Here is a 15,224-nt window from a genome sequence, read left to right on the forward strand (position 1 = left end):
TTTAGTTACAGAAGTAGAAATATTGCAGTTCCATCAAATGGCAATAATCATATTATAATATACCTCAAGCACAAAAAACAGGAAGTTTTCCTTGAGGGCATTTAGACTGTAACTCCACTCTTCTCTTATGGCCCCATTTCTTTCCATAAAAACTCTTCAGCATAGTAATTATTGCCTTCTAACATCATTTTTCCTGGATATAAAAAGTACTTTTTGTTTTATGAATTAGTCTGTCAAAATATCTCACCTTATAAAAACCACATTGCCAGGACTTTCCAAATTCATCAAATTTTAGATTACCAGGGTTTTAAATGATCTCACAATTTTTTTTTAACTTCATTCTGTATTTGGCTTGATGCAGAAATTAACCACCTGTCTTATAATCAAACTTCTTTGTCTCCTACATTTTAACTGCTGAGGACTCTTTTACTTCTATATTTACCATATGCACATGATATAGTACAAATATTTAAGGCTTACGTTTCTTGCTTAATTATAAACTTTAGAAAAGAATCTCCAATTTTAGCATTTCTATGACTTAGTAGTTGCTCAATCACCTAACTCAGCAATTTTCAACCAGTGTGCCTCAATAATTTTTAAAGCACACAAATACCTGACTACTTAGGGGAAATGACCTCTTTTCCCTTAGATTGTCACATTACAAAATGACAACAGTCAACAATAGCTGTTGCATGTGAATGAGTCAAAATTATACCTGTTTTTGGACACATCAGCAAAGAAATTTTTTTGTATGCTGCAGAATTTTAGTGATTAGTTTGTATGTGCCATGAGATGAAAAAGATTGAAAATCACTGATCAAAATTAAACAACACAGGACTTTATTTAAAAAAGCAGCAACAGGAGAAATGTACAATAGCTACTAGAAATGGTTCATTAAGAGCTCCCTACTATTTTTGTGCCTTATGCCTCAACTCTGAGAGTTACTACAGATATTGGATCCTAGAAACCAGTACAGTTTATCCAGAACTTTGAGTGTCTACTTTATTTTAATCTCAATAATAACTATAGCTCACCTAATCTATACATATAATATTAAAGAAATTTTCAAATGTGGTTTAAATTTACTTAAAGTTGACTTAACTGAGCAGTCACTTAGCATCACAATGACAAATAATATATTCTTAAATATAAATAGTAATGTTTTTATTCATATAAGAGAACTTGATCCTGGAACAATAGATTCCTAAAGTTTCTCCCTAAAACTAGAGGTTCTGACCAGTCCATAGATTGTAATAATCTTTCTTCAAGTTAATTTATAATTTTAAGACAAGGCAAGATACTGAACGACTCCAGATGAATAGCTTCATATATACATATAAATTTAGTATGTATACAAATTTTCTTGAAACTATGTTAAAATGAAAATTCTGATTCAGTAGGTCTAGAACACATACAAGAAATTTTAGGGTGAGGGAATCTTTCTATACAGCACTTGGGTGAGGATTCATGATTCCATGTACTTGTCAAAACCCATAAAACTGTATTTCAGAGAGTAAATGTAATATATACAAGTTTAAAAAAAAAAAATCAATCCATGTGACTAAGGATCCCAGGAATGCAAATAACAAATGAATCTAAATCTAACTTCATTACAAATTTATGATTTAACCATAATGAAGAAGGGAAGAGGGAGAGCTAACTTAAGTAACTTGGGAAAACAGTTTTTTAATTAAAAACTGTAAGGCTAGGTATACATAAATATTGTATTCTAAGTAATAAATTTGTTTCTTCTGGAGTATTGCTTAAAAATTCCAAAACTGCACTCAGCCAGCGTTGTTCAGTGTTTGAGCATTGACCTATGAACCAGGAGGTCAGGATTCAATTCCCAGTCAAGGCATATGCCTGGGTTGCAGGCTTGATCCCCAGTGTGGAACATACAAGAGGCAGCCGATCAATGATTCTCTCTCATCACTGACGTTTCTATCTCTCCCTTCCACTCCCCTCCTCTGTGAAATCAATAAAAATATAATCAAAGTTCTTGGAGAAATGGTTGGTTCTAGGGCAAAAGGATGGAAGTGAATAAAAAGACATAGAAGCCAACTTGAAAGAGAACTCCCAATGAGCAAACCTAGAACATTGTGAGCCACAAAATAAATAATTTATTGGCTTACAACCCAAAGTATAAAATGCATGCACATAAGTCCATGCTTATATATAAATGAATAATTGAATAAATTGGGGAGAAATGACTTTTTTATAGAATTCCACTTAATATATATATACTAGAGGCCCGATGCATGAAATTTGTTCAAGGGGCTCAGCCCTCGCAGCTATGAGAGCTGCTCTAGGCCCTTGCAGCCACTGCGGCTACCTGGCTTTGTCCAGAAGGTTGTCTAGAAGGACATCTGGAAGGTCATTTGGCTGGTCATTTGGCATATTACACTTTTATTATTATAGATATCTGCTCCCAGCAGAGGATGTAACTTATTTCCCATTCCCCACTCCCACCCACCTGAGTAGGCTCTAGTGACGTGCTTCAAAAGAATACAGAATGGAAAGGGAAAAATGGCAATTTTACAGAGGAAAAATGTGGCAAATACTTAAGTGATGGCCAAGTGATGGTTATTATCATCAGTAATGCCATATGGATATTATGCTCCCCATACAATGTGAATAGAAAAGCAATTTCCCCTGTAATAATCTTTCTAAAAACTGATAACCCTAGCTTAGCCTAATAAAAGCACCAGACAAATATCCAAATTTGGGGACACACTACAGGATACCTGGCCAGTAGTTTACAAGAGTTAAGGAAATCAAGGAAGACTTAGAAACTTTCACATACCAGAGGATACTGGGGAGAGTTAACAACTATCTAAATACAACATGATGCTCTGGATTGAATCCTGAAACAGGAAGAGCATGTTAACAGAAAAAACAATGAAATCCAAGTAAAGTCTGGAATTTAGTTTTTTCAAAAAGATTTTTAAATATTAAATTGGGAATCATCACTACTGTGCATATCACAGAAGTTTTGTGAAGATGAACTGTGATAAATTTATGTAGTGCACTACGCACTACGTGTGTTATGCCTGGCTTCGTCAGCATAAGAGTTCAATAATCACTGGTTGCCATTATTATTGTTTCTTTGAAAAATGAAATATACCCAGCCTTTTACTGGCATGGCCTAGGACACCATTTTTGTGGGGTTTCCAGAAAATAAAAAACAAGTCTAATAACAACAGCATTAATAACAAAAATAAATAAATAAAAAATGGCAAGGTTCTTAATGACTCCAGGCAAATAGCTTCATATTATGCATTCATAATAACCTGGCCACTCAGTAAAAATATATATATATATATATATATATATATATATATATATATATATATATATATATATATATGTATGTATGTATACACACACACACACACACACACACTAGAGGCCCGGTGCATGAATTCGTGCATGGGTGGGGTCCAGCCAGCCTGACCAGGGAAGGGAACATGGGTGGTTGGCCAGCCTGCCTGCTAGTCAAACTCCTGGTAGAGGGGACAATTTGCCTATTAGCCTTTTATTATATAGGATATGCACTGAGTGGCCAGGTTATTATGCTTTCAGAGATCATAATAATCTGGTCACTCAGTATATATGTATAATAGAAGCCCTGTGCACAGATACATACACTGGTGGGGTCCCTCGGCCTGGCCTGCAGGGATCGGGCTGAAATTGGCTCTCTGACATCCCCCAAGGGGTCCTGGATTGCAAGAGGATGGTTCTCAGGTGATACACCCCAGAATCAGGCTCTCTCCTCTCTGGTTCCAAGTGCATCACCCGAGAACCACAGCTGCCAAGTAACTATAGTTCAGCAGCTTCTGTGTTGAGCATCTTCCCCCTAGTGGTCATTACTCGTCATAGCTACCAGTCGGACGGTTGCTTAGGCTTTTATATATATAAATTTAATATGAAAACAAATCACTTGGAAATCTACTTAAAATGAAGATTCTGATCCATTAAGTCTGAGGTGGGGCTCAAGGTTGTATATTCTGAACAAGCTCCTAGGTGACTACAACTAGAGCTGCAACTTTTCTATTTCTATATGTTTATGAATTTTTCATCAAAAATATAAAACAAAAGTTTCCTCCATTTATTTATCATCTCTTCACTACAAAGTTCCCATGTAACCCACCAGTCATCAAGATCCTAAATAAGCAACTTTAACAATATTAAAGACACTGTTTGCCCTACATTATCTCATGCCTATGTAGATAAAAGTAATGTCTTTGAGAGACAAGTCATACATAATTCTCTTATCCTTGCAAGTCACCAATAAATCTGAATAATTTACAGTAATCTAGACTAATTACAATCCTAGGAAATTCTGGATATAATCAATCCTACTTGGAGAGAGAGTAACTTGTAACTTAAGCTCCTTACTTAACAATTTGAATTTTTAAAGCCTAAGAAATGATCTTAGATTCAATACATATAAATTTGAGGGAGGGGGGATTAATAGGAAAATATGCAGAAAGCACATACTGAACTGAGAAATTGACAAAATATGAGATGCAAAAGTCATGCTTTCCTGCAATTAACAACATCACAGGAAATTTTAAAGGACAGTTTTCTTGCCAAAACCGGTTTGGCTCAGTGGATAGAGTGTCGGTCTGCGGACTCAGGGGTCCCAGGTTTGATTCCGGTCAAGGGCATGTACATTGGTTGCGGGCACATCCCCGGTAGGGGGTCTGCAGGAGGCAGCTGGTCAGTGTTTCTCTCTCATCAATGTTTCTTGCTCTCTATCCCTCTCCCTTCCTCTCTGTAAAAAATCAATAAAATATATTAAAAAATAAAAAAAAATAAAGAACAGTTTTCTTAACTCACTGATTTCTAGCTATTCTGGCTTTAGAATTTCATATTTTCATTTCTTCCTTAAAATGCTCCTTAGTACAAATTTTTGAAATTTAAAAATTTTTTTTAAACTCTGAGATAACTGCAAAGCTCAAGAAACACCATTTTAATTGGCATGGCCTTTAAAAATTGTTCGAATTCATTTAGTGAAAGAAACAGGTTCTGATAGCTAAAAAATCTTTATTTTTAGAAAATATATTTCTTTATTAATTTCAGAGAGAGGAAAGGAAAGGGAGAGAGAGATATTAGTATCAATGATGAGAGAGAACCACTGATCAGCCACCTCCTATACACCTCCTACTGGAGATCAAGCCCGCACAACCCAGGCTTGCGCCCTACCAGGAATTGAACCCCGACCTTCTGGTTCATAGGTCGACACTCAACTATTGAACCATATCAGACGGGCAAGAAATCTTCGTGAGTATATACATAAGTGCAATGATGCCAAAAACGGTATAGCACAACAGTATTCAACATAAAACTGTATATCGCAGAGTAAATGTAATATATCGAAGTTTGAAACAGTTAGATGGTGAAAAATGTGACCTGTGTTCAATTTAATCTGACTTGGTGTTCCTTAAATTTAACAGGTCATTTAGACTGTAGGGCTTCTCATAACCATTAAAAAGTATTTTAAAGACTGAATTTCTGTAAAGGAGATTTTCAGTTAGAACATTTCCATTCATCCTATTTCCTACTCACTACCTACCCAAAACACTTTAAAAGTTGAGATCTAAAGATTCTTGAAGCATAAAACAATTAAAATATTTTCTATAAGCCAAGGAAATATAAGTGCAACAGAGTTCCTCTAAGAAATATAAAATTTACACACATGTATTTAACACATATATAAATATATTAAACAAACATGGTCAATACTATGAAAACTAGTAATGAAAAAAGTAAAGAATTTTAAGAATCAGGCCAACAAAGCTCAAATGCCAGCTATAGATTAATTCTAAATGATTAAAAACATTATTACACATCACCAACAAGTTCTGTCACTCTATAAGAACTTTCAAGAGCATAAAGTAATTACGGTGATTCAAATAAATTCTCAAATTTACATGGAAAATTTACATTAAAAATGTAATCTACAAAAAAACAAAGAAAATTAATCTATAGGCAAGTAGAGTTCTTCTGAGGATTAAGCATGTATAGCAATCATTCCAAATTTAGTAAATGTGACTATGTAATTCTGGTCTTAACCTATAAATCTATTTCTGACAAATCATCATTTAAGATAACTGGGGGAAAAAATCTTACTAGGATTAGAAAACTTGGTTGCATGTAACAACATAAATTCACACAGCTAGAAAATAATGTTTTGAAATCTTCCAATAGTATCTTTAGAAAGCTTAACATCAATGAGATTGTAGACTTTGTGCTGAGTTGAAACTGATGTACAGGTGCATCCTGACCCACATTTCTTAGTAAATAAGTTTCAAAATTGACAGTTATAGCATAGCCAGAGACATTTTCCTATGTATACTTTTCCTTTCAGTAAATAGTTATAAAAAGCTTTATACATGGAAAGAATAAAAGTAAAAATAAAATATTTTTAGTAGAAAGCTTATTATATACCAGGCCAAAATGTCAAATGACCTTTCTTAATTCTATTTCATTTCAGGAACTTCCACAAAGGAAAAAAATAATCTGAAGCAAAAATGCATTTAAAAACTCTAGCCAATAAAAAGCAAATTTACAATGTATATAAATTTTTTAAGCAGAGTGCATTTCTCCTCTCATTACTCTATATTAATATTCATGAAACTTTTGGGGTTTTTTTTGCAAGACAATCCCTATATCTATGAAGTTCAACTCACTTTTTTAACTAGACACAATTTCCCCTCTCTGGACTGGCCTGTTATGAAAGCTTGGAAAGGGGGAATGGGGGAGAACCTTAGAGTTAGTAACTATGACAGCAAGAGCAGAGAAAAAGGATAGCACAGCAGCATAAGGAAGAAAATGGAAGTAAAATAGAAGCAGGTTCTCCTGATAAACACCAAGGCAGTTAGTTGTAAGGATAACATTTCTGAGGATATAAAGCCTGTATGGGTGAAATAATGACTCAGAATAATTAGAGAATATGTAATTATTTAAAATGAGTATGCATTATAAAAGATTACTTTAAATAAATTGATTTTTCAGGGTTTAATTTCTTTCACCTATACTATCGAATTTCACTTTCTACTGTAGTTACCCCTTTTCTTCAGATATGGCAGCAAAATACATAAAAGATTACTGAAACAGGTCAGAATATAACAAAGCATAATCTCTTGCTCTCAAGAGTCTTATTTCTTATTTGGTTCCTATGTCCCCTATAGATATTTCTGCCTCTTAACCATCTCATTCATTCCTCACTAATGAATAAGAGAAAATGGACAATGTGATTCTCCTATTCACTTACACAGTCAGTATACCTGTAGAGAGTGAATCAAAGCTGAGATTCATCTTATAATTTAGCCTCTCAACAGTGATGATTCTAATCAAACTGTTGTCTAAAACATTATTTACTAATAATGAAGTAGTAAGATGGAATTTCAAAATCATATACTTAAATTCTTATTTTACAGTTAAGAAATCATTCAGAGAACTACCGTATTTTTCGGACCATAAGACGCACCGGACCATAAGACGCACCAGTTTTTAGAGAAGGGAAATGAAGAAAAAAAGATTCTGAAACAAATAGTGTCCTAAAATATTTTATGTGCATTAAAACCCAACATCACAGTCATAAACACATGTAATCAACCCTGTAAAGTAAACAGCAGCATTTAGAACCATTTTAGAGCCGGGCAAGCACACAGAGACCACACAGAGCCGGGCAAGTAAAAAAACTTTTTTTAAAAAGTATATGTGTAGGCTATATTTGGACCATAAGACGCAGGGACTTTTTCCCCCCACTTCTGGGGGGAAAAAAGTGCGTCTTATGGTCCGAAAAATATGGTAATTAGTGCAAAGATGGTGTCAACTCTGGTTTTATTAACTCCTAGACCAGTACTTGTTCAACTAAACAATGCTGCTCTCCATAACTGCCCCTTTTTCACTATGATCTCTTCTTATCCAGTCTGCCTATGAAAGCTGATAAACTAAATAGCCAGCAAGACCAGAAAATCTCAAGGCTCAAGTCAAAGGCATAAACTGTTTCATTGTCTAGCCAACATTTTTACTGAAATTCTAACTGCCAAACCTTTCTTGTTTCTTGTCCATCACTATAGTTAATGTTTCAGTTATGTAGTATCCTATGTGTTACATAAAATATGATGTAAATTATAATAAGCACATAAGGAGCGCACAGTATATCAGGAACCACGTTAAGCCCTTTACATGTAGCATTTCAATCCTTCAACTTTAAAAAACATAAATAGTACTTTAATACCCATTTTATAAATGCAAAAATCAATTCCTCAGAAGTGAAAAGATCTGCCCTCATTCACACAGCTAATGCGTAGAACTGGGATAAGATATCAGGCAATCTGACTACAACGTCCATATTCCCGATTTTCACATATAATAGCTACATGGATTGTATTATTGTTGTGCAGAGGTCTACAGGTAAGTTAAAGACTCTGTATTAGAAAAGGTTTCTTACAAATTAAATAGCTTTATATGGCTTATTCCCATAAACGGTATCTTCTTTGCAAATACATGGCTCAAATAAGAACCTTTAACTCGTTCATATACTTGTATAATTACAACTCAAATGTGAAAGAAAATGGGGGGAGAGGGAGCACTGCAGCAATACTTTAACAAATGTCAGATCGGTAATGTCCAGAATTTTTTGCAGCGATAGAAATGTTTTTTGGCTGTATTGTCCATCATAGTAGCCACTAGCCATGAGTGACTAGTATTGGAAATGTGTTTAGTGTGACTAACTGAATTTTGACTATTTTGTAAGTTTAATTAACTTAGATCCACACATGGCTAGTGGATACTATATATTAGCACAAGTAGAGAAGACAAAATGTCAGGAAAATATAGCACAGAAAAAAAAAATAAATGCTTTTATTTGGAGAGTGCATTAACAGTCAAATCAATTTAAATGTCTCTTTTTACTTGCTCTTGCTTTAATTATTAACCCAAACAACAGAAACCTCCAAAGATTTAAGACAAACTTTCTATGAACTCTTCTTTGTGTACCTCAATGGGAAAAAAAAATTTAAAATTTATTACCAAACAAGTTTCATATAGTAGACACTTTTTAGTCTTTGGATAGCTAAGGGGAAGAATCTGAATCTGAAAACTCTGCCACCTATTAGGTAACTAATAATAATCACAAAAACTTTCAATTCTCTCCATAAATACTTCATAATAAGTGCTTACCTTGATTCTCCACTACTGTTTCTAACACTTTCTTCATCACTATGTCCATTCATTGTAAATATCAACAAGTTTTAAAATGGAATATAAATCTTTCCAGTTTAAAAGATGAATATAAATACTCTTCCTTGAATATCAAAAACTGACAGATGAATTTTCTTCAACAGTCACAGGTTTCCTAGGACCCTTTCTGATCCACCTAAAAAAAAAATTAAGAAAATTTCACTAGAAGAAAAAAAATTCAAAAGTTTATTTAGAACTTACACAAATTTAAACCACTTAGATTAGAGGTGGTAAGGGATAAAGATCTTTTATTCAAAATACCTAGGCTTCTATCAACTACATTCATGACTATTAACTAGAATTTAGCACACCATTCCTTACTTTTGACAGAAGAAATTAAAATATTTGTGGAGTGATAAGACTTTTCCAATTCTTTGGGTGTATGTATATGTTATATACTACCACTGGGAAGTGGTAGTATATATATGTTATATACTACCACTTCCCAGTGGTAGTATATAACATATACATACACCCAAAGAATAGAAAATGGAACCTTATTAAATACTTGGCCAAACAAATTAAGGAGGGAAAGGTTACCTTTAATTGAGCACTAACACCTATTGCCTAGAGAACTTCATATACTCAAGTGAGGGAAAGTTTTGCAAATGCTCACATGAAAGCAGAATAAAAGGATATTAAAGGGTGTCATATAATCTTAACAAACATGTATAGGTCAAACAAGTTATGTCCGTCATTTCATAAGCAAACCGATAGTGGACTAAAAAAAAAATAGATAATATTTATCCAGGTTGGACTTGCAGAGATTCCATTAAAAAAAAAAAGGTAATAAAATATATACTATTTATTTTGTAATAAGGGATTTAGGGCAAAAATCATGAACCAAGACACTGCATTTCCACCTTTCAAGACACCAGCACAACACTGGAGATTCACCTACAAGCCATCCACGAATAAACAAAGGAGATCTCTGGCAGGGGAGGGAGAGGAAGAAGCGGGGGAAGGAGACGTCAGATCCTTCCCCAGCCAGAAAGTACCGAGACAGCCAACTGAGCAGGGCTGTCCTCCGACCTCAGCAACGAGAATTCACTCCTGTGATTTCCACTCCACAAAAAAAAAGGGGGTGGGGGTGGGGGGTAAGAGACAGGCCGTTGCCAATTCAATCATAGCAAACTCTGCATTAGATCTGGATTTTAATTCGCCAGAGACTACAGTCCAGTAGACTCTGCAAGAACTTGGTTATCCAAAAAGTAACTATATCCTGAAACACTTATTACTGATGTTTGAAACACTTATTACTGATGTTAAACATTCATTCCAGCCGGCCAAAGAGCTTTACTATTAAAGTGGTCTTACTTAAAATTAAAAATCTAGATACTCTAGCAAACTGCCTCTCCCGAGAAGTGTCTCTTCGTGGAGAAAGTTCACTCCTCTTTCCGTTCTTTCCTTTTCACCTTCCTTTCGCCCCTCAAAATGGCTTTCTTTGTACACTGTAACTTCCTTTCCCCATCCTCTCCCTTCTCCAAGTGCTCTCGCTGAGACCCTTCGCACAAGTTCCGAAGCTCCAAGCGCACGCAGCTCTCTCCGAGCCTTTGAAGCATCTCAACGACGACTCTTCCCCGAAGTCATTAAACCTCTCCAAATCCTCTACACGCCCTGCCTTTTCACAGTTGTTTCTGCTTCTGCTAAGTTTTCGAAGCAGTGCTCGACAGGACGTTCGAAGAAACCCTTCCTCCTCCTCCCTCTCCCTCCATCGCAGTTTCAAGGCTATCGGCCTCCCAGCGGAACGCACCCACCCCACTCCTCCCCGCCTCCGCCCCCGGGGCCTCCCGGGGCCTCCATCACCGTCCCGGAGCCTCTCTTCCCGCCTCAAACTTCCCGCAGACCCGCCCCGCGCCCTCCCAGGCTCGCCCCGGCCGCCGCCCCCCCCCCCTCCCCCGCTTCCCCACGTGCAGGGAGCCCGGGTCGCGGTGGGATCGCTGCACCGGCCCAAGGCTCGCGGCTGCCGGAGCCTCGCAGCCCTCCCCTCGCGGCCCCGCCAAGCCCAGGCCAACCCCGAGCCGGGAAGGCCCGCGATCGGCCGCCCAGCTGCCAGTCCGCCCGCCGGGCGCGAGGATGCGCTCCGCCGCGCGCCGGCCTGCGCTCGCCGCTCACACGCCCCCCGCGCGCCCCGCTCGGCCCCCGCCGCCGGCCCTCGGGGAGCTGCTCGGCCTTCGCCCGGCGTCCGGCCGCTGGGCCGCCGCCGCCGCCCGGGCACCGCGCAGCCTCCGCCCTCCGCCCGGCGGGCTGCCGTCCTCCCCGCCACATCCTGACCCGCCCGCCGCTCCCTTTCTTACCGGCTGGCGTGCAGGCTTCGCGGGGCGGAGGGAGACGACTCGGATCGGCTGTCTCTCCCCCGCGCGCCCGGGCCCGCAGTCTCTCCAAGCCGAGGGAGTCCTCAAGGCTCCGGGCGTCTCGGGGGTAAGCGGGAGTCCGGGGGGGAAGGAGGGGAAAGGGGAAGGACGCGGCGGGGAAGGGGAAGCCCCGACCCGCGGCGGCACCAATGCGCGATCCCCCCTCCGGAGCGGATCCAACAATCAATTCATTATTGAAGCACCAACGGCGAGGGCAGCAAGAGCAGCGACAAGTCAATCAGCCGTCGTCGTCGTCACCGCCGCCGCCGCCGCCGCGGCCACGCGCGCGCTCCCGTTCCCGCCGCTTATCGGCTCTCGGAAGCCGCCATGACGCCGAGAGAGAGCGAGAGCGCAACCGTCTCGGTCGTAAGCCGTCTCCGCTGCCCCTGCCACCGAGGTCGCCGGCGCCTCCGCCTCCCCGCGCGACGTCAGCTCCGCGCGGCTCGCTCCCCTTCCTCGATCCGCGGCGCGAGGCGAGCTGGCGGGCGGACGGGCGCGAGCACGTCGAGCCCTGCGACTGGCGCGCGGGCGGTGGGAGGAGCCACGCCGCGGAGTCCCGGAGGGCGTAGGGAGCTAAGCGATTGGTCCCAGAGTCCGGGCGACGGGCGGGGGCGCGCACGCGCGCGGGCGGGGGCGCGCACGCCGGCTGCGCGGAGGCGGCCGGACTCTGACCGGGGGCGAATGGGCCGCTGATCTTTGCCTGGGCACCCTCCCCTTAGCGGCCTGGCGTTGAGTTCCGGGAAGTGGGAGCCGCAGGCTCGCTCCGGGCGGGTATGAACTGAATTCGGGACCGTGGCGCCCAGGATGTCAAGGCTGAAAGACTTGAGAAGGAAAGAGGAAGCAGGGGGTGGGGTGTAGCGGGGTATCGAAGACTCTATTGCGGGGGGATTCGGGGCAGCCGCGAAAGGTTCACACGGGATTAGTGAAGGGTCCGGGGTCGAGCGTGGGGTCCGGTCGCCCAGGCCTCGGCCGGGGCTGAATGCCTTGTCGGGAGGCGCGGGGCCGGGGCCGCTGCGTCACACCGGGCAGCCTGGGAACCCAACTGTTGGGCAACTGGGGTCCCCTCCCGCCGCCCCGCGCGCCTAGGCGACCCGCCGCCGGGCTCCCCCGGGCCCGGGGCCGCGCGTGGGCGGGGCCGCGCCGGCGGTGACGGAGGGAACAGCGAGCCCGAGTTGTTGACATCCGGTGCGGCTTCTCGATTTCATCTTTTTTTTTGGGGGGGGGAGGGGGGGCAGCCCAAGCCCTGCTCAGGAAACAAACAACACAAAAAAAGACAACTTTTACAACCTTTCTAGGTTCCTTCCCTGGAAGGCGGGGCGGAGCGGTGCGGTTCAGAATCGCAACAACAACAAAAAAAGCCATTTGTAGGACGTCGGTAACTGTCTCAGTTTAAGGAGCTGCAATGTAGTTGACAGGTTCTCTCTCTGTGACTGTAGCTGCGGGCCTCGGATACAGTCCTAGGGGCGAGTCCTGGGAAACTTTTCAAAGCACGGAGGTGTCCCGACTCACTCTTTGAAAGCATTTTTTTTTTTTAATTAAAAAAAAAAATAGTTTACACTATTTTTCTGCTCCATGTCAATCTTGAGTCACTCGAAGTTAATAATTTTTGAAACTTTCTGATCCCATGCTTGGGTTATTTGATGTGACGTAAAGGCCCACCTTGCATGAGTTTGAATGGGATGAGTGCATTTCCAAGGTAATTCTTTACACGTGTGGGAAATAATCAGCTTTTATAAACAGTTTGGTTCCAAGCCTTCAAAAGGATCTCAAAACCTAACTCCAAGTATGTGTTCCTTGTATGGGTACCTTCATCTTCACCCTTGGGGCGTAGGGAAAGGCAAAAAGGTACACATGGTCCACTCGGAAAAAAATGTATGTCTGATGAATAAATAGTGAAACAATGAAACACTACTGTACTTTGTAAAATCATCCGTGTTGAGTCTCTTTTATTCCTTTCCCCCTCGTTATCAAGTAGCTAGAACGCTGGGTTGTGAGGAGTAACTCCATCTCTGAAGTAGCTGACTGCTAATTTTTAATATGCTTTTTAAATGTGATAAAGGTGACTTAATGACAGGAACTTTCTGTGCTTCCTACTGATTGCTTTCTTGGATTACTAGAGTGATAAGAAAAAGGGGGAAAAAGGCCCCCAAAAGCAGTAACCATGGCTAATAATGAATTTTGTCATCAGAAGTATTAATCAGATAAAGTCTTTAGACATTACTACTAGTATATTACACTTTTATCATTACTGTATAGGCATAGTCTGTATTTTCCAAAAACACATTAAATCTTTTTAAACTACTGATTTGCCATTGTATATAATATGCTGCATATATTCATATGTGATGCTTGGAGACGGAAGTTTATTTTTTTTCTTTTTACTTTTTTCTTTTTACTGAATTTATTGGGGTGACACTGATACAGAATTTTCGATGACTATTGACAATGTGGAGAAATGAAAAACTAACAATTTTTTTGTTAACCATTTGTTATCTGCACAGTTAAATTCTCAACCTATTGGTACTGAAAACAAAAAACTGTTCATAATCTCAATGTATCACTTTTAAAAATCCTTGAAAATTAGCCGGGACCGGTTTGGTTCAATGGATAGAGCATCGGCTTGGGGACTGAAAGGTCCTGGGTTCGATTCCTTGGTTGCGGGCATATCCCCAGTAGGTGGTGTGCAAGAGGCAGCTGATCGATGACTCTCTCTCATCGATGTTTCTAACTCCCTATCTCTCTCCCTTCCTCTCTGTACAAAATCAATAAAATGTTAAAAAATAATAATAAAAATAAAAATCCTTGAAAATTAATATCAATCAGGAAGTCTTTATTACTATCTGATTTTTCATTTGATATTTTTCATTTATATTCTTTAAAAAGAAGATTACTTTTACAGAATGGAGGACAGCATTTTGTGGATCTTTAATTCTGGTATGCTTTACTAGAACTACCCTGTTTCCCCGAAAATAAGACAGTGTCTTATATTAATTTTTGCTCCCAAAGATGCGCTAGGTCTTATTTTCAGGGGAGGTCTTATTTTTCCATGAAGAAGAATACGGTACGCATTCATTGTTAAATGAAAATAAAGGAAGTTTGCCGAAACCGGTTTGGCTCAATGGATAAAGCATCGGCTTGGGAACTGAAAGGTCCCGGGTTCGATTCCGGTCAAGGGCATGTACCTTGGTTGCGGGCATATCCCCAGTAGGGGGTGTGCAAGAGGCAGCTGATCGATGACTTTCTCTCGTGGATGTTTCTAACTATCTCTCTCCCTTCCTCTCTGTACAAAATCAATAAAATATATTTTTTAAAAAAAAGAAAGGAAGTTTATTACCTGTATACGGTACGGTAGTTGTCAAACCAGACAAACTGAATCCTACAGTATCAAGAATTTACTCATTTATTCAATGACAATCGTCATCATCTTCTGGAACATCATCATAACAATTTAATTCCTGAATTTCCTGTGAATTTCTTGTGACTCCATTTCTTTCAGAATCAGTGGACCAAATCTCTCATGTTTAGCCTAAGGGGGCCTTATTTTCGGGGGAGATGCCTTATATTTCACTCAGAAGGAAACCTGTAAGTAGGTTTTATTTTCGGAGGATGTCTTAT

The 15,224-nt window shown here is 40.2% G+C and overlaps 1 protein-coding gene across 1 annotated transcript in view; it reads right to left on the bottom strand.

Annotated features, from left to right (window-relative positions):
- CHD1 (chromodomain helicase DNA binding protein 1) overlaps positions 1 to 12,117 on the bottom strand; it is a 76,736-nt gene extending 64,619 nt beyond the window's left edge. Inside the window, exons 1-2 of the mRNA XM_084880453.1 lie at positions 11,553 to 12,117; positions 9,196 to 9,391 (exon numbers count right to left, since the gene is read on the bottom strand). Coding sequence (XP_084736579.1) covers positions 9,196 to 9,248 — 53 coding nt within the window. The 5' untranslated portion in view covers positions 9,249 to 9,391; positions 11,553 to 12,117. The remainder of the gene's footprint in view (positions 1 to 9,195; positions 9,392 to 11,552) is intronic.
- Positions 12,118 to 15,224: the final 3,107 nt, after the last annotated feature.

This window comes from Pipistrellus hanaki, assembly GCF_964339955.1.
Source record: "Pipistrellus hanaki genome assembly, chromosome: 4".
NCBI classification, from domain to species: Eukaryota; Metazoa; Chordata; class Mammalia; order Chiroptera; family Vespertilionidae; genus Pipistrellus; species Pipistrellus hanaki.